Source organism: Gobius niger, assembly GCF_951799975.1.
Source record: "Gobius niger genome assembly, chromosome: 5".
In the NCBI taxonomy this organism is placed as follows: Eukaryota; Metazoa; Chordata; class Actinopteri; order Gobiiformes; family Gobiidae; genus Gobius; species Gobius niger.
Window position 1 is genome coordinate 20385876 of NC_136856.1, and position 23159 is coordinate 20409034.

The 23159-nt window shown below is 38.4% G+C and overlaps 5 protein-coding genes across 7 annotated transcripts in view; 1 reads left to right on the plus strand and 4 right to left on the minus strand.

Annotated features, from left to right (window-relative positions):
* The window catches only part of dlg3 (discs, large homolog 3), a 58151-nt gene extending 57284 nt beyond the window's left edge, over positions 1-867 (minus strand). For both annotated transcript variants that reach the window (XM_079557329.1, XM_079557328.1), the window contains exons 1-2: positions 813-867; positions 472-603 (exon numbers count right to left, since the gene is read on the minus strand). In XM_079557329.1, the coding sequence (XP_079413455.1) occupies positions 472-603; positions 813-852 (172 nt within the window). In that variant the 5' untranslated portion in view covers positions 853-867. The remainder of the gene's footprint in view (positions 1-471; positions 604-812) is intronic.
* A 530-nt stretch (positions 868-1397) lies between these two features.
* gdpd2 (glycerophosphodiester phosphodiesterase domain containing 2) lies at positions 1398-7617 on the minus strand. Its single transcript, XM_079556794.1, has 15 exons — positions 7492-7617; positions 6262-6467; positions 5806-5909; positions 5621-5714; positions 5484-5543; positions 5312-5410; positions 5117-5210; positions 4846-4991; positions 3937-4019; positions 3681-3840; positions 3411-3617; positions 2664-2812; positions 2201-2348; positions 2029-2111; positions 1398-1778 (listed from the first exon to the last, which is right to left on the minus strand). Exons 2-15 carry the CDS (start codon positions 6352-6354, stop codon positions 1700-1702), a joined length of 1599 nt encoding a protein of 532 aa, XP_079412920.1. The 5' UTR covers positions 6355-6467; positions 7492-7617; the 3' UTR covers positions 1398-1699.
* Positions 7618-7985: 368 nt separating this feature from the next.
* pdzd11 (PDZ domain containing 11) lies at positions 7986-9614 on the plus strand. Its single transcript, XM_079556921.1, has 6 exons — positions 7986-8083; positions 8373-8468; positions 8612-8752; positions 8835-8933; positions 9033-9093; positions 9187-9614. The coding sequence occupies exons 2-6, from the start codon at positions 8376-8378 to the stop codon at positions 9219-9221; spliced, it is 429 nt and encodes a 142-aa protein (XP_079413047.1). The 5' UTR covers positions 7986-8083; positions 8373-8375; the 3' UTR covers positions 9222-9614.
* A 1489-nt stretch (positions 9615-11103) lies between these two features.
* On the minus strand, positions 11104-13606 carry stard14 (START domain containing 14). The gene is made up of 6 exons (XM_079556924.1): positions 13389-13606; positions 13137-13284; positions 12759-12868; positions 12568-12685; positions 12416-12468; positions 11104-11537 (listed from the first exon to the last, which is right to left on the minus strand). The coding sequence occupies exons 1-6, from the start codon at positions 13557-13559 to the stop codon at positions 11331-11333; spliced, it is 807 nt and encodes a 268-aa protein (XP_079413050.1). The 5' UTR covers positions 13560-13606; the 3' UTR covers positions 11104-11330.
* Positions 13607-17184: 3578 nt separating this feature from the next.
* Positions 17185-22958, minus strand: rab41 (RAB41, member RAS oncogene family). 2 transcript variants are annotated; one of them, XM_079556398.1, is made up of 8 exons: positions 22769-22958; positions 21758-21816; positions 21619-21672; positions 20935-21040; positions 20635-20746; positions 20122-20215; positions 19042-19108; positions 17185-18918 (listed from the first exon to the last, which is right to left on the minus strand). In XM_079556398.1, exons 1-8 carry the CDS (start codon positions 22845-22847, stop codon positions 18854-18856), a joined length of 636 nt encoding a protein of 211 aa, XP_079412524.1. In that variant the 5' UTR covers positions 22848-22958; the 3' UTR covers positions 17185-18853. The 2 variants fall into 2 exon arrangements, with proteins under 2 accessions (XP_079412524.1, XP_079412523.1); XM_079556397.1 differs by lacking the exon at positions 20122-20215 and adding an exon at positions 19653-19746 and having other exon boundaries at positions 17189-18918; positions 22769-22955.
* Between the last annotated feature and the right edge of the window lie 201 nt (positions 22959-23159).

A 23159-nucleotide genomic window follows, 5' to 3' on the forward strand; every position in this document is an offset into this window, starting at 1 on the left:
AAATATGTTACATGTCTTTAAAAAGAAACTGAGGTCAGCAGCTACACTTGTTGTTTGAAGAACATATGGGTGATTATTAATGTGTATGTTTAGTTTTATTTAGGCCATACAAAAAAAAAATGTTGTTTTTTGTGTGCGTGTGCATGCACCTTTATGTGGGTTTCAATACAATAAAAGTATGACACAGGCCTGGCTGGGTACACAGCAAACCTTTGTGGGACATGCTGAAAGGCCTCTTTCATAACACTAATTGGGAAACATTTAAACTGAGTTAACCTCCCATACAAATTAATATAACATGACCTTCTCCACATCCTGTGTAGCATTGCAACCAATAGGTCTAACAAGAAAGCAGTGATTCAGATTGGAGCAAATTCAAGCAATAAAATGCGCAATAATAATAACACAGGGTCTATTACACAGCTTTTAGAAGGTTTAAATGTATAACACCGGTTTCATCACATTTCTTACCAAGAAGTGCTTTAAATAGGTGGCTACCAAGAACAGCAGACACTTTGGCCACGCTGGTCTTCAGGGACTGCTCCTCTGGACTGGTCATGTTGGCCTGGTACTGTCTGAGCAGCCCCACTGCTCTATCCGTGTCTGTCAACGAAAGAAACACACGAGAACATGGAAATCAGCAACATTTACTATTATTACGACATCTAACTTCTTACGGGCATAGATCAAGATTAGCCCCGGACCAGGATAGGCTGTATGTTATTAATAAGCAGTAGCAGTAGAGTGGATACAGTTTCTCCATAACAAACTTGACACGTGTGCACAAATACAGCGTAAAGCGAAGTACTTACCATACTTATGAACCATGCTGGACTCGACCTGAAGTGTCATGAAGGTGTTACAACAAGGAATGCAGCAGAAATAACGCTACTATATTTTACACAATGAACTGCGCTAATAATAATGCTATCTAAAGTGAAATATAATCTTTACGGTCTGGTCCAGTCACAAATGGTTCCCTTCGCCGCTGCGAGAAGGCGCAGCATCCACTTCCACTCCTGTTCAGATGTGACAAGACACTGTTAGTTCATGACAACTTCCCAGAAGTTTGGGAAATGCTGTCCACGAGTCCGTGCGATCCCCTCCCTTTTACACATACCTCATCGTCACAACACTGTCTGCCTGACTGTTATCGGACTGTTTACCTCAGCCGATCGCTCACCACGAGGGAGGGTTTTGTCACCATATGGATGACACCATTGCTTTAATAACTCATCCAAAAGTCACTCTTCACGGATCATTTTTGTGTTGTCAAAGCGCTTTTTTTTTGCCCAAAGTTTCTCCATCAACCTGAGCATATACGGCCATCTAGTGGTGGATTAAGGCAGTGCAAGCAGCAGACACTCAGATAAAGTACCATATTTATTTGTTCAGTTATAACACACACACATATAGGCACAATAAACTAATTAAACACAAATGAACAAAGTTTTAGGTTGAGGTAATTCAGCGTATAAAAGGGCAAAACACATTTTTCAGGCTTACACAAAAACACTAGGCCCATCTATCGGCCTACAAATAAAAAATAACACATAGCCCATTACAACTTGATTACATCCAAATCTCACATTAACTGGCCTACAATGGGTAAAACGCTCAACATAAATGACACAGGTTCTTGTCTTCTCAGAAACAGAGGCGGAGATGGCTGGTGAGTTTATGGCGTTGCTGGCTGCGATCAAACTACCTGCTTGCTGGTAAGAAGGGGAGCAGCTCTTTCTCCTTCCAACCGAGTGACCTTCTTTCGGTTCTCATCCCTAAAAAGCAGAGGTCAGCACTTTAGAGTACTAGAGTTACAGTGTGTGTAACTGCTTTGCTCACAGTACCAGCACACACATTGTAATATTGTTAAGTAATGAATCCAGGTTATTTAAAGTTTTTATTCCCTATTAACAATACAATACCTGGCCTATGACAGAATTTGTTTTTATTACTGATAAGCAAAACACATAATTCTAAGGACTTTCCGTTGAATACAAACTAGTAAATGATCTATAAATATCTTACCATTGATAAATGAAGAGCCCTGCCATTATCAGGAACGATCCCATATCCACCGTCAGCCATATGGTTTTGTACAGTTTGTGAGACTGCAACATATGCCCACAGGTTCAGGGACTGTCTATAAAACCTTTACATTGTCTACAGTTTTCTGAACCCATTTTTAACATTGCTTTACCATTCTCCAGTCTGGGCTCTCAACTTCCTTCAGCAGGTGGCATGCATTGGTGGTCACGGAGCTCGCCCCTGCGCACCACAGCAGGGAGAAGAGCCACCTTTCGTTGACGACCCACAAGTTCACTTCAAAGTCGTTCTTTCGAAGTTCCCTGTTCGACACAAGAAAGCAAAACAAATTGACCGTGAGAGTTTTGGTGGCGTATTCTAAACTACTGAATGTCCCCACAATGCTGTTCTTTGTGCATTAAATTTGTTCACTCAACCATTAACGGGACTATTGCTGTACCCGTGCTGGTTTCGACTAAGTGTGAAAATAGTTGCCCAAGGCTCTGAAAGGGGAAACTTTATATTCAGTGCCTGCCTCAGCATGCTGCAGGTAACGAAAACAACAAAACTGTCTGCCCAGTCGCATTATTGCAAACAGTAATTTTAACAGTTTATCTTACCTTACAACTATACTTTACCTGATATCTGTGGTGCTAATCTTGCTATATTTCATATTTAAGTGCTTTCCTCTTCCTCGTTTCATCTTTTCTACACTGTTATAGACCTGGGTGAATCCTGGAGCTCTTCTGCGGACATAGTCTTTCTCTTTTGGGGGAAGCCAAAGCACCTTTAAAACGACAAAAAAACAAATAAAGGGTCACACAGGGCAGGGATATGTCAAAGGTTAGCACAAGCCACCCCTAGACTCATGCGGGCGAGGGGTCAGTCACAAGTTTAATTCAAGAAACCAGAGTATAGATTTTCAGTGAATACAAAACACTTAAATACAAAAACACTTTCTCAGTATCAGGCTTCAACATTCAGTATCATGTTACAAGACAATAGGTATAGTAGATGTTAACTGTACCTTTATATGTTTCAAAGGACAGACTGTGTCATTTGACTGATCTAGTCCGGTCCTATGGAAATACGCCTGTACACTTACCAGGTTGGCCACGCCTGGAAACATCAGCTGATAAAAGGTAGGTCACACACGTTTGGTGACGCTTCTGAGGAAGGCCAGAGTCAGACAGCCCGTTGAAACATATAAAGGTACAGTTAACATCTGCTATACCTATCATCTTATTAAAAGAACCAAATAATAGCACTTGTTTATTGAAGACAATATTCAGTCTTAGGATGCAACACTTCCACATGGTATAGAGGTGTATGAACACTTTCTGAAGCTACTGTAGAGGCTGTCTAGTTATCAACATATGACTTACTCGATGAGGGTCAATACCAGAGCCCAGGATGGTGGCCACTGTATCAACAGTGTCATTTTCTTCGTTGGGACTGTACAAATCAAACATTACAGAGATGTTGTGCTGTTGAGCCAGGTGGAGCAGTTGTAGTAAAGAGGGGATTTTCTGATTTCGGGCCAGTGTCTCCTCATCCTTGGAGAGTTGTGAAACAGTCCTAAAAGGATCTGCCTGCATATGAGGGTATTTTAGTCATTTATTGTGTTTAATTGTATAATGTACTAAGGTCCTTACCTGGATGAACCATTCACCTGCATTCAGAGTCTGATATTCGGCCCATGTCAGACTGCTGCTTTCGTTTAAATTTTTGTCGGGAAATGTTTCTTTAGCATTTGTGGTTCTCAGTAGAAAGTTGGAGTTGTTGTCATGCATAAGAAAGGGAACTCTGTCCTTACTGTGTTACAATGTTGAAACATATATTTTTTTTTTTAAACTGTTGATTGGACAATACAATGAAAGAATGATGAAATACTAAAACTGTTGAGAGTACCTGAGCTGTACATCTGTCTCAAAAGCTGTGACACCACATGATATGCTCCGATTGAATGACATCATGGTGTTTTCTGGGGCCAACTAAAAAAAGATGACAAGAAGTGGAATGAAAAAGGTTTTCTCGCTTCTTCACTAAATTGCAAAAATATACAATTATACATTTGTCAAAGAAAAGTGATGAAATAAAGAAAAATTATAACAACTGTACATCTAGTTGCGAAACCTTATTTTCGCCCAAGAACTAGCAGACAAGTTTTTGTTAGCATTACTGTGTCAGTGACCCAGAAAAGTGCCATGAAAGGTGCTAAATAACTCATCCCTGTGAAGAATTGGGATGTTGGAAATCTGTTACGAATGTTGGGAATGAGTCCGGACACAACTAACAAGTTAAAATGTACAAAAACGGAAAGCTAACTAATCGAATAAATAATCAGGTATAGGGTCTTAAAAGGTACACTGCCTAAAATTTGGGATTATACTGTTGCCAGCAATACACAGCATGATGCTAATGACCAGCTTCACACAGAAAATACTTTTGCTTTTGTACTTACAGAATGAATTAGGATGAGGACCTATCCTATTTACCTAATACCTAATATTGGGCTGCCTTTAGTCAACATCTCCATGGAGACAACTGGAGACATCCTGCTACCAGTAAAGTTTACAAGTCATCTTCGAAGAGGTGAGCCACTCACAGCTAATACATGTCGTTCATCCATGTTCTAGGTGTTTTTCAATGATAAAAAATACTTGTAGTTAAATAAATGCTTGTATTGTATTCAATTTATTTGGTGAAATATCCCGCAGTGTTGGAACGAAATGCACATATTCTAAAATGTATAAACTGGTATAAACTGACTGAACTGGAGCCTAAAATGTTGCAACATAATGAAAGTGTGATTCTCACCATGGGCGCCCCTCGATGTCCTATCAGCTTTGGCTTGGCTGGTAACTTATGGATCTCTATAAAACAAGGAGACCGGATGCACAACGGGCAAAGGAAGATGGCAATGGTCACCACCGCAAATGTTACACCAATGAAATACCGGGAAACTGAAAAAAGATACAGCATTTTTCAGACATGTAACTTTTATATTGTTTTTATCTGAAGTATAAATGCAATGTAACTATTTGTTATCTTGTCTTTTTGGGATATATATTGTACAACTTACACATACATTTCTGATCAGTGCTGAAGATAGCTTGAAAAACAAGTTTGCTCAGTAGTGTCAAGGCCCCAACGGCACCGAACTGCAAAAAGGGTGCTGTAGCCTGCCAGTAAAATTAGGATATTATTACTATGACACAGGAGTTCATGTCTGTACTTCAGGGTACACTTAATATCGGTCTATAGAGTCAATAATGTGGTGTACCTCCAGTGAGAGCTGAACTGTCAGCCATTCTTGTTTCCACATACAACTGATTCCTGTAACTCCGGCAACAATGAATATAACCCCGGCACATAGAAAAATCTGAAATACAGGCGAAATAAGATAAACAAAGCAACAATACTGATTAAAAGTAAACAGTAAACTTTTTCCAAACCTTGTGTACCCAATGTAGATTAAGTCGTTCTTTTAAGGAAACTTGAATCAGCACAAACAACTGCAACAATGTAACAGGTTATTTAAGAAAAGAATTACATGTGTTTCAATAATCACCAATTTAAGTATTGTTCTCACCAGCAGAAGGACACAATAGGCAGTTAACAATGCTGAAAGAATGATCAGTACCATAAACCAGTTTATCCACAACTCCAGTGCTGTGAAACCCTTCCTATTACCAGAACAATAAAGGGCATTGTAAGGTTAGCGGAAAAGGTGACCAGATACAAAAGAAATGTAGAGTTTTGTATGTGCACACTCACCAGTTAACATCTTCTTGATCATTATAACTGACTAGACAAATGTACATCCAGGTTAGGGCCAACACAGCCACCACCGCAACAATAGAGAACCAGCAGCATGCTTTCTACAATATAGAACACGAGGTTAATGAGTAAATCTGAAAACTATTAATACACATTTTATAACAATGGGGAATCAGTATCATTCAAACAGATCTTGGCACAAGTCTGTATGTGTAGCAAACCACAAATACAAAAACACCCCAAAGATACAAAAACCTGTCAAGACTTGCAAGTTTATTCATTTGACCAGGAACAAGATCATCAACTTTTCAGTCATCACCTCATATTGACTTTTTTTTTTCATTTCGAAAGTAACAAGATGAAAAAAAAAAGATTAAGACTGCTGGTATGTTAATCCGAGGATTTGCGCCATCGTATGGGAACATAAAATATGAAAACGTAACATATACTAACTTGCTTGCTTTTGCTTGTTTCCACAGTTTTACCCAGTTGACAGCTGTACAAGGTCCTGGTGCAGACTACACAGCAACATTTGCAGCTCAGCATTGCCTCTTGTATTTATATGGGAGAGCCTTTTGTGCTCCCCCAAGTAAAAATGGATACATAAATTGTAAGGTTGCACTTGAAGAGTCCTGGAGTTTGAGTTCTGTCCTTTAAACCTATTAGGAGAAAGAAATGAGAGGGTAAAATAAGAGATTTTGTGGGTATTAAGGCTATCAATGGACCCTTGTGCACGTGATGGAGGGGTGGAGGATGGGACTATAATAGCCACTAGTAACAGTAACAATGGCCTGCACCATGGGGCACACGGAGCGGAGCCCGGACTGGCTGCAAAGTGAAGTCAGACTCTTCTGGCCTCTCCGCTGCAAACAGAGCCAGTGCCAGGCACATCTGCACACTCAGAATCAGATAACGGGGGTGGAAATAATGAACAAAATCAGTTTGTTTGGTGCCTGATAATCAAATATTTCTGATTAAAGAGTGAATGTAACTTTTTCCCAATTCTTGTCCCAGTAGGATGGACAAGCTGGGGCATGGACTTTAGGGAATGTCACCAGTTTGTCACAGCACTGCACCTGAGCGATGTGGGTTTTTTACCTGCACTTTCTGTTGCCAAACATTGTGCAATAAAGGTTTCTGTTGGTTCCTTGCCAGTGGCATACGTTAGTCAAGCATTTGTTGATCAAGTCATACTATGTCTTGATTAAATTCTGACATTGATGTTCTTGACACTTTACAAATTTGTAATACAAATGAATTCATTGGTTGACTTAGACAAAGCAACAAGGAACTGTCACAGAGCGAAACTCCTTAATTATTGTGTAATAGGAGAATTACACCTGAGTAATTTTCTTTCACGTGAATTATGACAAGTAACTACTTGACTGCTTGCCATAAGAAACTATAGAATGTATATATTTCATACTCGGGTTTGTCTAATGCTATGCTTAAATTGCAAATTGATCTGTGTACACAATAGACAGAGCATGCAATAGTTGAGAACCCACACAGAAGATAACATTGCCTCTAACTGCCAATTTGTTCAGCTGCTTAACCTGTCATTGTGAAATGGGCAAGCATGCAATGATGCAGACATAATGAAAAGTGATGAAAGAATTGTAATAACATCTCACGGACGTAGTGACTGATGAACGAGTCAATATAAAAAGAAAAACATCTTACCACAGCAAATAACTTGTAGAGATGCTCGTCCTCCTAATGCACTCACTTCTTTTCTCCCAGTGGGAACTCTGGGGGCTCGTGGGTTGAATGTGAATGGCTCCCATGAATAAAGGGGGTGTAAACCATGGTGTTGACAAGGGGAGGGGCCAAAAACTGCATCAGGTGTTGATACAGTACAGTGAAAATGTAAGTGAAAGTTTTAGACAGTGTCGTGTGATAGTGTGGGGGGAAAAATGATCTCGTCTCCTGGAACACAAACGCTTTGCTGTCTCAGTTATGATCGCAAAGAATCCATTTTCACAAACATGGTGTTTTTCCTCCAAGCATTTAAATAGATTTTAGCAGCAGTCTCCTGATTCACGGTCTACTGACTGTGTAAGTATAAAACTTATACACATTTGCACAAGATTGTTTCCCTTTGAGGAAGTCAGATAAAAATCGGTTCTGCAACAACATCCTGGTAAACTGGATATTTTAGCAGCTCTGTCGTAGGTCACAGCCCGGACACTAGGTGGCAGACTGGCGCGTGAGGGCGCCCGTCGTACTCGAAGAAGTGTTTGTTGACATCAGCCTAAAGGGCAGCTGAAACAAAGTAAGCAGTTTTCTACTTTATTCTGAATAATTCTTGATATAATGCCGAAATGACGGTAATCTCTACATCAAATCTTAACTGCAATTAGCAGAATAATTGAACAGTTTCAATCATTGGGTGGAGGAAGGAGGAGACATACGCTAGCTACGTTTCGTTAGCCACGTCAAAAACAAAACAGGAATATATTCAACAGAGGAGCTACTTACTGGAGTCAGCAACTTCTGACCCATTTTTCCCCCATAAATGTCATCATTACATTTTCCTTACATTTATTTGACAATGTTTTTAGAAAATGGACCAGAAGATTCCTTATGATGACTACCAGCTCCCAGTGGTGTTTTTGCCATCATATGAAAACCCTCCAGCATGGATCCCACCACAGGAGGTAAAGGCCACTTTATTATTGGGTTTTGTGTTAAGCCATGTCTGAAAAATGTAATGGTCGATACATTTAATGGTTTGTTGATATTTTAAATTCAGTGTCAATACTTGGACTACTTACTTTATGCACTGTTCATTTTTCTGTAGAGGATCCATCATCCTGACTACAACAATGAACTCACCCAGTTTTTGCCACGCACCATTGTCTTAAAGAAGCCCCCAGGAGCTCAACTAGGTTTCAACATCCGCGGAGGCAAGGCTTCACAATTAGGAATCTTTATTTCTAAGGTACGTTTACGCCTATAATGTATGTATCTCTGAAGATCCCACACGTCTCTTTATAATTGTGTAATTATTATGCTTTGTACAGGTTGTTCCTGACTCTGACGCACACAGAGCAGGGTTACAAGAGGGAGACCAGGTTCTTTCTGTTAACGATGTGGATTTTCAAGATATAGAACATTCACGAGTAAGTGACAGGAGCCTGCAGCCATTCTGTATGTTGAAACTTTTATACATTTTAGCTGAAAATGTATATATATATATTTTTTCATTTTCAAAAATATAGGCAGTGGAGATTCTGAAGACAGCGCGGGAAATCCTCATGAGAGTGCGCTTCTTTCCTTATAGTAAGTTTTCACTGTGTAGTCAGGCACATGTTTTTATTACAGCGAAACCTGTCAATTTGATTTGCAAATTTTTATCCTTTTTTTGACCCCCAGATTACCAAAGGCAGAAGGAGAGGACTGTACACTAGATGGCAGTAGAGACTAGATACCAAGTGGCTCAAATATTTCTTTTCACTTTCAACTACTTTATATTTTAACTTACACATTTGTTTTGTTTGTAAAGACTGAATTAAAGATCTATGAAATTATTTATACATGGATGAAAAGATAAGAAAAATTCACTTGTCATTATTTAGGACAGTCTTTTAATCTTTTTTTATTGTAGTGTGTAATGTATACAGTTGCATCAGGGACACTTCTAACTCTGTTGGGAAAAGTGCTAAATTAAAAAGTCTACGAGCTAAACATCTGATTGTACAGAGGGCTTGCATACGTTTGTAAATGTATCTGGGATGATGCGTTGATTTCATTTCAACTAAATGTTTTATATCATACATTAATGAATTTATTAAAAACATTGAGAGGCTTTGAGTGTAGCTGTTGTTAATGTTTTGTATTGTTCATTGTTGCGTCTCTTGGCTATTAAGATGCCTAGAGTGATTAATCATATCTAATGGTTAATTCTATTGAAACAGGCTTGCTTTTTTTTATGTATCAAAGAGAATAATTAACTGAGGAGACATATAATAGATACAAATCACATTGAGAGCTGTAATGTTTTCATACTACTGGTAGAGAACACTTTGGGAAACAAATCCATATATTCATTTCAGGTAAACATGAGTTTTGGCCTGTTTACATGTCGCACCAAATCAAGCAATGGCAATAAAAATACAAAACTCTGCATCAAGGGAGGTCACTAAAAGACCATATCACCCCTATATTAATATTGTTGCATGACTTCTAGTCCCTCATAAGATTCAATTTTAAAATTCATTGGATTGTAAATGTCTGAATAATATCTGATCTGATCTTTTGACCCAGGGTGAGACAACTTAGGCCATTGAAATCACCTGCCATCGGTCTGTTAGTAATTATAGCACTAAATAGTAACCTTGGTGAGGTTGTGGAAATCATTACCCAAAAAATCCCTGCCTTGAGACATGACTCAACATTTTTTAAATCTCAGGTACGGACACATCTTTTTGAACAAAGCGTAAGGTAAATTGTCAGGACTGCTCTTTGGGAATGTCCTTGTGTATTTTACAGATGTTTTATTCTTGTGATTGGACCCAGCAGGTAAGGTGTTCCACATATAAACTTTGGGGGGACAAAAACAAGACTGATATAAAAACATCTTAGTAGTTTATTAAAACAAAACACAATACTGAACAGTATAGTAGGGTTTGTTCTACACTGCCCAAAAACCTTGCACACATTACCATAATCTTTGATACAAAAGGCATCAACATTTTGCAACACAACCCAACTCCAGTATCATTCACAGAGGTCACAATTGGATCATTCCTTCAGTGTCAGCGCAAGACTGAGGCTACCGGTAAAACCAGAAAAATTGCATTACATTGTCTTCTGAAAACTTAAGAACATGTTTAAATATATAGAGTGAAGCTCTGTGCGAGTGTACAGCAGGGCACTGTTAGACCATTGCATGTGAGAGAAATTAATAATAAAAGTCAATGCATTTGTAGAACACACCTGATCTTCAATAGCCCCTTAAAAAAAATAGAATTCTAGTTTTAACATTCACAGTCTATGGTGAAAGCCAAAATAAAATTGTTGCCGTAAATAATAGTTCATGATCATTTAAAGTTTGTCAAAAAGCAAATGCCAAAAATGCAAGTTTGTACAAGTAGTGTTGTAACATTTCTCTGTCAGAAAGATATAAAAAATAGTTAAATCACAATAGCCTAGGACAATATAGGCTGAGATGATTTGTTCTGTCATTTTGAACGTGTGAGAGTATTGTAAACAATGGTTCCTTTCGTGGACAAAAGTTCTAAAGCTGCCATCTGTACTTGGTAGTTTAAGTGTAGTCGAAGTTTTGAAGCTTTGTCCGTAACCAAGCTTCTTGGATAAGAGGCAAAACATACCAAGTACAGATGAGGGCTTAATGTGTAGATTAGAAAACTCCTGTACCACTGATAGTTCACTAAAAAAGGTAAAATATGTGTGGCCAAGAGTCACACGAAGTCTCTGTGCACCTTGTTCGTCTTCATTTTTGCCATTTGGACTTACTGTATTTCATTTTAATACAGTATATCTACTGTATCATGTCTCTAGCAGCTGTCTTCACTGTCTTGCGTTTCTGTTTTGAAGCTCTCGTCAACGTTTTCTAACGAGTCGCCTCTTTGAATGGACAGCTCTGCCGGGTCCATCATGGGCAGGATGTTCTGTTCAGGATGAAGCCAGGGTTTTTGTTCTGGAGAGTTTTTGTTTTTCCATTCGTCATAGTTCTGTCCAGCTTTGTGTACACACTTCATCACCTGCAATAATTAAACACCACTATCAGAGAGCCGCAATCTGACAAGACGGGGTCATAGCATGCCACACCTCCATTCTGACACAGATACAAAATTCTAGATTGGTTGAGAAACAGTACATTGGAACCATTTACTATATTTCTTCAGAGGCGGGTATCTGTACTCTTCGTTGAGTGAAAGTAATTGTTACTTTTCTACTGGGAGTAAATATTTAAGAAGCAAATACTTCATTTTGATCTGTAAAATCTAGTTCATCTCGTGCACCTTGTTCTTAAGAATTATTTTGTTTTCTGTATTTTCATGCCATTTTCTTGGAACTTTCTTTGGAAATTTAAATCCCTTTTTCACTTTTGGGTACTCACAGTACTCAAGTAACATTATCTCCGAGTACTTACTTACTTACTTTTACTTGAGTAATTGTTTGGGTCACTACTTCTTACTTCTACTTGAGTATATATTTTGGCTACTCTGCCCACCTCTGTATTTCATAAGATTGGATAAGCTTAGATCAATCTTAGATCCACTCATGCTTTCGTCAATGGTTTCACAGTGAGAATATGAAACCAGGAGAACAAGTTATACCGAGACATCAACAGTAGAAACTGAGATAGTCCTTTGTCAGCAGTCTTAACCAGGACAGGCCAATTCATTTTCTATAGGTACTATTGTTCTGTTAAATACATCAACCCTTTGCCTTCTTAAAGCACACACCTTCTGGACACTTTCTAATTGCATTTTTGTCACACCTTGACAGGTCAGATGCACTGATACAGAGGCCAGACTTGCACTGATTTTATCACTTTCAGTGTATGTACAACTGAGAAAAACCTTCAAATTACTTTTTTTGGACAATGCTGCCATACATGTATGAAGTTACGTACCCGGGGAGCTAGAACTTGAGATGCCTTGTTTACAATCCATTTGGGAAGGGAACCTGAAAAGCAACATTTTTCATTTAATTTCTTGTCAAACAGATGTGCTATAGCTTAATATAATTGGGGGACAGTGTATTTGTGATATCTGTTAACTGTACCTTTGGGGTCGGCTTGAGAAAGGTAGATAAATGTACAGCTATTTGGTCCAATGGGCTTAATGTAATAGCCTGTCTGGATTGAAACGGCTCTCACTCGGTCACTACGAGGAGGGTATTTCTGCAATAAGAACAAATGTTAAAAAATAAAATAAAACAAAAGATAAAAGAAAGAGGTTTAAAACCAAACTTACAGAGTGTTTTACTGAGAAGTTCATGACGATGTATTCGCCCTCCTTAGTCACTTGCCACGATCGCAAGGTCACCACATCTCTGTGTTTAATAGGATATTTTGGAAAACCCCCTAACAAAAAAAAAAAAAAAAGTTCTTTAGGCATTTAGACAGAATACAACATGGTGTTATGACAGTAAATACAAAGATAATAAGTATTCCTAAGGGTCACATGTCTGCCAAACACAGATGCTGTTTTGTTTTTTAAATAAACTAAATATTTAATTAAACTATAATATGTTCCAATGTACTTAGAAGAAAAATCATTTGGTTAAAACATAACGTGTCACTATAAAACACTGTGACTGTTGCAATAAGCTCTCAGTGCGTGTTTTCTTACATGCGTAGTAGCCAACGTCAGCATTTGCAGAGAGACGTGCAATGTCATGACTTTCCATCATAGTGGGGTCCCACTTCTTTCGGTACACGCCATCGTGAATAACATCATACATAGTGGCAGCAGAAACGTCCTTGATAACCATTTTACACTAAAGAGAAGAACATACTTTATTTTTTATTTTTTAATTACAACCAACTTTACAATAGTTTTCACCATACTACTCAAGTTATTCTGCTGTTTTGGGAAACTTACCTTAATTTTATGTACTTTGGACGCGTTGTTCTTTGCTTTAATAGCCGGGGCCGCTTCGACCCACACCTGCATCTCGTTTTTATCATATCTGTTCAGCCAGTTCTCCGTGGACAGACACTGCGTTCTGAAATCTGAAAACATACTATCGTCTGGTATAATGTTCGATGTCATTTTGTAAATCCCAGAGTCTTCGAAGTAAACGTGTCACAGTCTGCGGTCCTACGATGCCAGAGGTCGTGTTCAGTTCTCTCAACACAAGCGCAATAATATATCAGTTCCGATCGTCAGTCCGGTCGAGCAGGATTTCAGGGCTGAAATACCTGAGCGACTGTGACGTCACATGACTTCCGGGATACAGGTGTGGCTCCCAAATGCGCAAGATGTACGGATTGGCGATTGTTTTGTTGTTGACAAGTATCTTTCATTGGCTACGAATAGATTCACATTTAACCGAAGATCTGAGGCAAAAAAAAACTATCAAGCAAACAAATGATCCACGCTTTTATTGCCACACCCCTGTTGTAATAGCAGAAGCCTATTATTGCCCCATGAGTGGTTTCGGTCCACAGTCACCGCACAAGTGACAGTGACAAGTGACTAGACAAGGAAAACAAACATATCACATGTATAATTTTTACAACTTTTATGGAGCCCTACACCTTGACAGCCAAGTATTTAAAAGAATGCAATTTAAATAGTAGTAGTGGTAGTAGTAGTGGTAGTGGTATTATTAGTGGCAATTTCTTTGCACTGGAGATTCTGTGTTATTATGGAAATAGCCTAATTCTTCCCGATGATATGATAATAAATATGGGATTTAAATAGGTTTGGTCCTCATCCAAATCCATTCTCAAATAGCATTTCCTGTGTCTATTTGGACTCAGATTCAGTCAACTTTATATATCCCACATGAGGCAATTCCTTCAGAACGGGGAAAAAAAAACAAAAAACATACAATATAAAAACAGCCGCACAAACCACATACGAACAAGCAGGTGGAGCTCACTCATAGATTACAATCTGCTTGAATAACAGGCAAGAGACAACCTCTAATTAAAGAGAGTTCAGGAGTCGTATAGCCTCAGGGATAAAAGATTTCATATTGCGGTTCCTCTTACCGTACGGCAAGGTATAAAGACGTCCTGAAGGCAACAAGGAAAATTCACCATATAGGACATGCTCTGTTGAAGTTATGTCTCCCTGGTCACTGGGAGCATGTTTTGAAGGTTATTGCTGGAAACAATATCATTAAAAATGTTACACAGTGTGCCTTTAACATTTTGAAAGTTTGTTCAGAGGGATTTTGGAGGGATGAGCAATTTTACATTCATTTTATCTTCCAAAATTCATACAGTGTGGATGCTCAAAATGGAGTATGACTGAAGCAATAAGCTTATAAATGCCTACCCCATGTTCAATACAATATACATTTACATAACATAATAGATAAGAATATCAAATTTATAGCCTGATTTGCTAGAAATTTGAGCAAATCTTTGTAATAGGTTGCGTTACGTGACATCACAACATTCTAAACAAATTGAGGTGGAGGGCAGGTAAGAATCTATAGATCAAGAATCGATGGGTTTCAGGTGACATCACAGCATTCTAGAGGCCTATAATATTTAATGAGGTAAAATTATTCTGTTTTTGAGGAGATTTTATGGTCTTGTACAGAGAGATCATGGATCCAGTCAATGATATTAATGATCATTTTTGTAATTCATTTTCTTTTTAGATATGACTTATCTAAAGTAATTAGAAACTAAGTTAAAGTAATGCAGTTGATAAGTAAAACTGGCTCTTGCCCCCCACATTTTAGTGTGACATCATCACATTCTAGAACCTAGAAAAACAACCAAAAGGTTTCATTCTGAATAACTCTGTTAGCTGCTGCGTCACTACTGATTATACATCTAACACACTGTAGTGTGAATGTGCTTGATGTAAACAATGTGTTTTGCCTGCTGCTGCTGATCCCATGGTGCTTAGCGATGTGACATATCAACCCGGAACTATATTAACCATAATGTAAGATGCCTCATGTAATGTAAGGAAAAGCTGAAACGACTGTGAATGAGTACGAATGTATATATTGTACATATGTATATCTATACTATATGCAAACAATAAGTTGCATTCACGTTCTAGAATTTGATGTGGTCATAATGTCATTTGAAGAGTTGGGGGTTTGAGGACAAGTGCCAATACAATTCTAATATTTGAAAGTGATTGGGTTCACAAACCTGACATTTAATTTTTTATGGCTGAAAGTCCTGACCAATATCACACACGTATTTTTTAATATTGTCTCCATATGAGCTGGGAGGGACGACTTTGAACTTTGTGTCAGTTTTTCTTTTGCGTGAACTGGCTCAGGAATGACAGAGGAATTAGCAATAAACACAGACTATAAATCTGCTTAAAGTCAGTTACCGCCATGGAATTCTTAGCTACAGTATAGGCTCTTAAGAATGTTGTAGCGTCAAGTGAACGCACCCTAATTTGCAGTTTCTAGAATGTGATGACGTCACACTACTATGTGTTCATACTAACTACATTACACTTTCATAAGTAGTATCTAAAAATAAAAGTGTATGAATTACATTAATGGGCTATCATGATCGACTGGGTCCATGATCTCTCTGAACCAAAAAAAACCCCCAAATCCCTTTAAACACAAAACAATTATTTTTTGTCAGAAATATCCCAAAGGGAAATGTCCAAATGTTTTCCTTTATCATTTTTTGACAGTGATTGGATTCACAAACCTGCCACATTATTCTTATGTATATCATGTTTTTAACATATTGATGTTTTTGAATACTGTCACCACTTTTGGACGCCTTTCAAAGAAAAGAATTGGACTTTAGTTTATATGTACTGACAGAGAAGACAATGAACTTTGAGACTGAGATTTAACCAAAAACTTGGAATTTCCAGCTGCTCCACCTCAGTTTTAAACTATAGGCTCTTTAGAATGTTGTGATGTCACATGAACGCTACCCATTGCTGGGTTGCAAGTTCTAGAATATGATGATGTCACTGGACCCAGTGGGGGGCAGGAGCCAGTTTTTCCTATTAACAGCATTACACTTCCACAAGTCGTAGCTAAAAAGAAAATGTGTGGATTAGAAAAATGATCATTAAGATCACTTACTGGGTCCATGATCTCTCTGTACAAGACCAAAAATTTCCTCAAAGACAATATTTTTTCCTCTATGTAATAGGCCTTTAGAATGCTGTGATGTCACCTGCAACCCAGCAATTCCATGATGGTAACTATGGTAACTGTCAAAACACATTCTTTTTTTCTTGTTTTTTGTCACAATGTTCAGTTTTCTTCGTCTGCAATTAAGGTACATTTACTTTCTCATGAAGGTGTCCAAAAGTGGAGACAATATTCAAAATGATGTGCTTGATGGTTAGAAAGGACTCAGCAATATTATGAATGTGACAGGTTTGTGAACCCAATCACGCCCAAATAATGATCAGTTTCAATGTTTGACAATTTTCCTTTTAGAGATTGCTTTCAAAAACTGTTCCTCTCCCATAGTTATATTTATCCCTGCCCTCCATCTGAGATTATGACATCACATTCTAGAATGTGAACGGACCCACTGGTGTCAACAAAATAAAACCACACATTTAATCCTCTATCCCAAATTGGAAATTTTAGCCATTTTTACATCTAAAATACCATATTTTTGTGAGCAACACTAAATGATAAGTGGGTTGCAATAGCCTGCGCATAAAAAACAAACAATAAACCAAAGTATAGTTTGGTGAAATAACTTTATTCTATAATGTGTGATAATCCTACACTTGTGATTCATTAATTGTCCTTTTTATACATAAGATAGTAATAGTACATTATTCACACAAATGTCGCTAAACACGAGTAGACAGCATTTCAAATAGACGGACACAATTCAGAAGAGCACAAAGCCAAGTTTTAGTCACTGAGAAATAGTCTGTTTTAAAATGTATTATGTGGTTACATGTTAATTCCATTTAAAAGTTTGCTCACTTGAGACAAGCAACTGCAAATGACCAGTGTCTTTCGTTGTGCTGTGGCAGCTACTCAATATTCTGTGCCATTCTTTGCCTTGGAGACTGTGATGCAGCCTTAAAAGTGCGAGTGTAACCACACCACTGGCAACAGACAGCAGAAGCAGATACAGCGTCAATTTAAGAACAAAAACAAGGATATGGAGCAAGATTAAATAGTGCCTTCCAGCAGGCATGTAAACAATAGATAATATAGAAACAAATCCAACATGCGTGCCAGAAATTGTAGTTTGGTAACAGTTGTCTTAGTATGTCCAAGTAAGAAAATAAATTAACACAAAACCAGCAGTATAACAAAAGCCATAGAAATTCAGCAAGGAGTACTGAAATTTACTTGCACCTTTTACATGTGTTAGTAAGCATTGCTGTATCAGGACACACTCTACCATATCTACCAAACTAAGAGTGAAACAATTAACCAGTTAGCAGGCCGCTAACATTTACAATATTGTGGCTTGATTCAGTGCACAACATTAGTGAACAAACAAGCAAGGCATCTGTGTTCTTATCCCTATAAATCCTGCATCGTGAGCATGCTGCATTTGACACCTGTGAAATAAACAATAAAGTGTCACTGATGGGGGTACAAATAGTGACCCAAGGATCAACTTCCCTGCTTTTAGTTTGATAAGGGGTAAACATTGCCATGATTTAAAGCATAAAAAAAATAAAATAATAAGTCCATGTTTGTTAACTTGTTTATATTGAATGGATTGTTGTCTCAGGGCAGAGATAAGATTGACGCTCCTTCTGAAACTGGGCAGACACAAAATCAGGTACTTTTTTTGTTTGTTTTGTTAATTAACTTTTTTTTTCTACCCTGGAAGGTTGACGCAAAACAATTATAGGGCAGTTACTTCAGTTTTATATGGAAAATCCTCTCTGCTATGGTTAACTTAATGCTTGTTTGAGAAATGATAAATGTAGCCTAACAAATTCAAAGGACATATCCCTTATGAAATCTCTATGCCCTGCATTTAAAGACCATAAATAACTTATCTGCGACAAAATGCTTAAAAATACATATTACGATCCTAAAAGTCTTTTAAATAATTCCAAGCTATTTACTTTACAACATAGACAAGAAGTAACTTTGAAGACAAGAACTATGAGTGAGCTTTGAGATTTTGAACTGCAATAACTAATAAGCAGATAGCACTGTCAGTTCTGTATAATGCCATGCAACGGTATGAATCTGAACATATTTAACTTATTCCTTGCTTAAATCTTCGACCCATGTTAAAGTTATTTGTTTTGAGACGTATCCACGTGGTAACTCTGAAAAGTCACTGAGTTTAAAAGGGAGACCATCAGCCATGTGCCAATGGGTGGAGAGTGGCCACTGAGAGACGAGGGGTTTGTGGAAGATGACAGGCCGAGTGTGGGAAGCTGTACTAGCAGGAGCAACTGCTCTCGGTAACAGTCATCTCGGGCTGCTTCTCCAGTTTTATGTCGATCACTGAGAGGAATCGGTTAAGCAACAACACCAAGAAAATGTAAACCAAAAGTGCAATCTGAAAAAACGTCTTTCTGCACCACTATTATTTAAGCTTCGTTGCTGCTGTATATATGTAAAGGATACTATCTTCTTTGCTTTTTTCTGGTGTGCTATCCATCCCTGGCAGTGCAGCAGCAACACGGCGAAACAGCTGTAAAACACATCACAATTCAGGTTTTGCAAAAAGGATACGGACACCAATACTAAAATGTAAACATAAGATATGATTTCTAAAAGGAAAACAAAAACATATGCTTCTAACATGGAAACATTGTGCTTTTTGGACACTGTTCACTACTTAGTATGCATTCAGTAAGTAATATCTGCTTGCTATACAGAGTGGTCATCTTCCTAATAACAGAATTAAAGAATGATTTTAAACGTGCCAAAAAAGTTACGTTCGCTTGAAGAAAAAAAAAAAGTGATGCCATGCTTCCTAAGTAAACACACTACACAACACAACACAAATACAGTTTAGTGTGTAAGACAAAGCATAAAGCAGAGTAAGTAATTGTAGAGCGATGTAAATCAAGAAAGGCAAGCAAAGGCTGTGGACAAGTGCTACTCCCGGCAGACACTGAAAACTATGGCGAGAGACTGATCAGCTGGGAAAAAGGGAGAGGAGGATGGACGCATGCAGCAGAAGCACCAAATCCTGAACAAGATCATCTATCCTGAGAGAGCAGCACCTGTACCTGTTTGACATTGTAGCCAGTCTTTGCGCTGGTTTCAATGAACATGACATTGAGCTCCTTTGCTCTCTGCTCGCCCTCCTCCGTGGTGATCTGTCTGCTCAGGTAAAGGCAAAGAGCCAACAGGTGGACAGACAGAAATATGAACAGAAACATTGCCAAGAGAACAGGCCAAGAAGAGGGGGCAGGAAAGGGAAAGAAAACAAACACAGCTCAGTGATGCTCATTTATCGAGTTAAGAATAGAGAAATGTTAGTTTAGTTATGACACAAACTGAGAGGGAGATGAATAGGATAATAGCTGATGTGCAGAGTAAAGAAGAAGCAAATGGCTTCATAAAACACCATATTTATAAAAGGTATTATGAGCCATAAAACATGAAAATGGTGCATAGACTGTAGATATCCCTGACAACCTAATGCACCATCCAAAATGTAGACAATTGTCAGTATGTGCCTGCATATACACCAACCTGCTTGACGTTATAGCCAGCCTTGGCACTGGTCTCTATGTACATCACATTGAGCTCACGAGCTTTCCTCTCTGCCGCCTCAACAGAAACTTGCCTGCCATGGTCCCAAGGAAGGAGGGGGAGGGAAGGGGGATGGCATGGAGTTGACAGACACACGCACACAAAAAATACACAAGAAATAATAAAAATGAAAATAACATGCATAGAACAGACAGGGGGAAGACAGAAAATAAAGCTATGATAAGATATGACCAAATAATAACTAGGGCTATGCCAAGTGTAAAGTAAAATACATTTAGAAAAACATGATAAAATGGGGGAATGGTTTAACTCAAAACTCGATGAGAAACACTCAAGGGGAAGAATTGTAGGAATCCAGGCATAGGTGGAATTTACAGCGCAAACTATCTCAACATCAGACTAAAACAAGAAAAAGCAAAAAACAAAAAACAAAAAACAAAACTTATTTGTGTTAACAGAAAAAAAAGAAAAAGATTGACATAATGCGAGTACCTCTTATCTGCCAAGTCTGTTTTGTTTCCAACAAGCATTATGATGACATCACTTCCCCTCTCTGTCCTCACGTCATCAATCCATTTCGAAGTTTGCTGGAATGAATTGAGGTCTGTAGATTAAAAAAAAAGATTTTAAAAGAAATCATAACTGACCAACAGCTGCAAAGTCAAAGTATTTGTAGCGGTCAAATGTAGTGAATAATACAAACAGGGTTAAATACAGAAAGTCAAGAGAAGAGTTGAAATCAGCTGTAAAAGCAGAATTCCTCTAAGACATCAGAGAGCAGCCCTAACTCACTGGTGATGTCATAAACAACCACAGCAATGGTCGAGTCACGGATGTAGCTGGGAATTAGGCTACGGAAACGCTCCTGTCCTGCAGTGTCCCAAAGCTGGAGCCGGACCTGAGGATGGCGGGAGTGATAAAGACATCCAAGATAGAATAAGAAAGACATTACACAAAGAAAACAGAAGCCATAGCAAAAACATGAAGGAAGAGAAAGCCATGCCATGAGATGGTCTGTTGACAATGACGGGAATGAAAAAATGAAAAAAGAATGACCATGTGTCATGTGTAAAGAACTGCCAGATAGTAATTGTGAACACCTAAAACTGACACAAATACATGTCATTTTGGGGTTTCCAAGCTTTACTGCCCTTTAGTGGATAAAAGGTTGAGAACAAAGTGCATACAGGGCCATGATACCTACTAGCTATGTCATAAACCACAACTGCAGCTGCCGAGTCTCGGATGTAACTGGGTATGAGGCTGCGGAAGCGCTCTTGCCCAGCTGTGTCCCAGAGTTGAAGTCGAATCTTTGTCCACCATGACACATATGCAGCAGTGAATGATGATAAACAAACATGAAATGATAAAAATAAGAATGGGAAATAAATGGTCAAACAAAAAGGTAGATGGGAGATGGTTTAACTAAATCTCAAATGCGTGATCAAGGAACACAAAAATGATTTTAGGACATACCGTGCGATCTTCAAGGTACATTGTTTTTGACAAAAAGTCAATTCCAATTGTTGCCTGGTTAGACAAGAAATGTAATTAACTAAGTGAGAGAAATCTTACAAGTGCTACGGACAGAAATTTAATAATGTGAATGACTTGCCTGGTAAGTATTGTCGAAGCTGTCATACATAAACCTGGTGATAAGGGACGTCTTCCCAACTGTTTGGGCAAATATAAATGAATGTTAACAAGTAGCACATCCATTGCAACTCCCTGTGCTTCCAGAGGCCTCCTCAACCAAACTCTTACAACATCCTGCACTGTCAGTGGACTGCTGAGCTGGCAGCATATGGGTGGAGTCAAAATGGCCAAATACACTACACTTAAGTGCAGGGTTATGTTTGATCTGGTAATATGGTAAGAATTTACACAAAATGGTATGAATTTACGCTAAACAGAGCTGTCCAATAACCACTGGATAACTGTCCAAAACAAGCCGCTTGAAAACCAGTGGCGACGTGGCCACATTCAGAGCTGCGGCAGAAGCTAACACAAGCATCCGTCCATCGGCTGATCATACAGACTCGCAGCACAAAGTTCTCAATGCCATACTGCGCAAAGCCTTGTCAGAGCTTTGTAATGGGGGGCAGAAGGATCAATTACTTTGTGAGCCGGTGAAAGTATTACGGTTTCAAAACCGCACGAAGTTTTTAGCCATTTCTGTAGAAGCTAATTTTAATGGCTAATGCTAATGAGGTGAAGCTGCAGAGCACACACATACTGCACATCACACTCGCAGCTTTAAAAGTATTACATGTGATTCCTCAGTCAGACATAGATCAATTATATCCCGTGTGACATTTATAAGAAACATAGCTGTGTTTCCTGTAAAAACAATATGAGCTAAAGGAACCCTCGTCCAGCAAGCGAGGCAATGACATCATCTCAGGACTAAATACTTGTCTTGGATTTGTCAAGGTACTGCAAAGCCCAAGCATGAACATGTCTTGCCTAAATTACTAGGACAAAAAGTGTATTTGTATATTGTCACTGAAAGCGAATGATCATAATGACAACCTTAAGCGCCTGGTAGCTAACAGAGGACGCTAGTTAGCAGCCACTGCTAACTCGTCCTTGCATCCCAACATTTTCTTATAAATCTATCACTTACCACTTTGTTCTCCCAAGAACACGAGCTTGAACTTTCGGAGAGGGTTACCAAACTCTCCACCACCTGTCGTAGTTGACATTTCGCCTGAATGAAATAACTATATAGAGTGCAGACTTTGCTAATGATGTGATGTCTAGACCGAGAAGAGCTGAGCTTCTCTTTCCTCACGAAACAATCTGCTCTCGTGTTGCTCGATGGAGAAATGGCGCCACCAAGAGGCCAGAAGGCGAATGTGACGTTTTTGTATTTTTACCATCATCTAACTATATACACCTTTTCAGAAGTGAATAAGTGAATAATTTGCCCTTGAATTTATTGCCCTTGAATAAATGAGAAAATCAATTATTTATTTTTTATTTTTTATATTTTAAAGAAAAGGTAGTAGGGACAT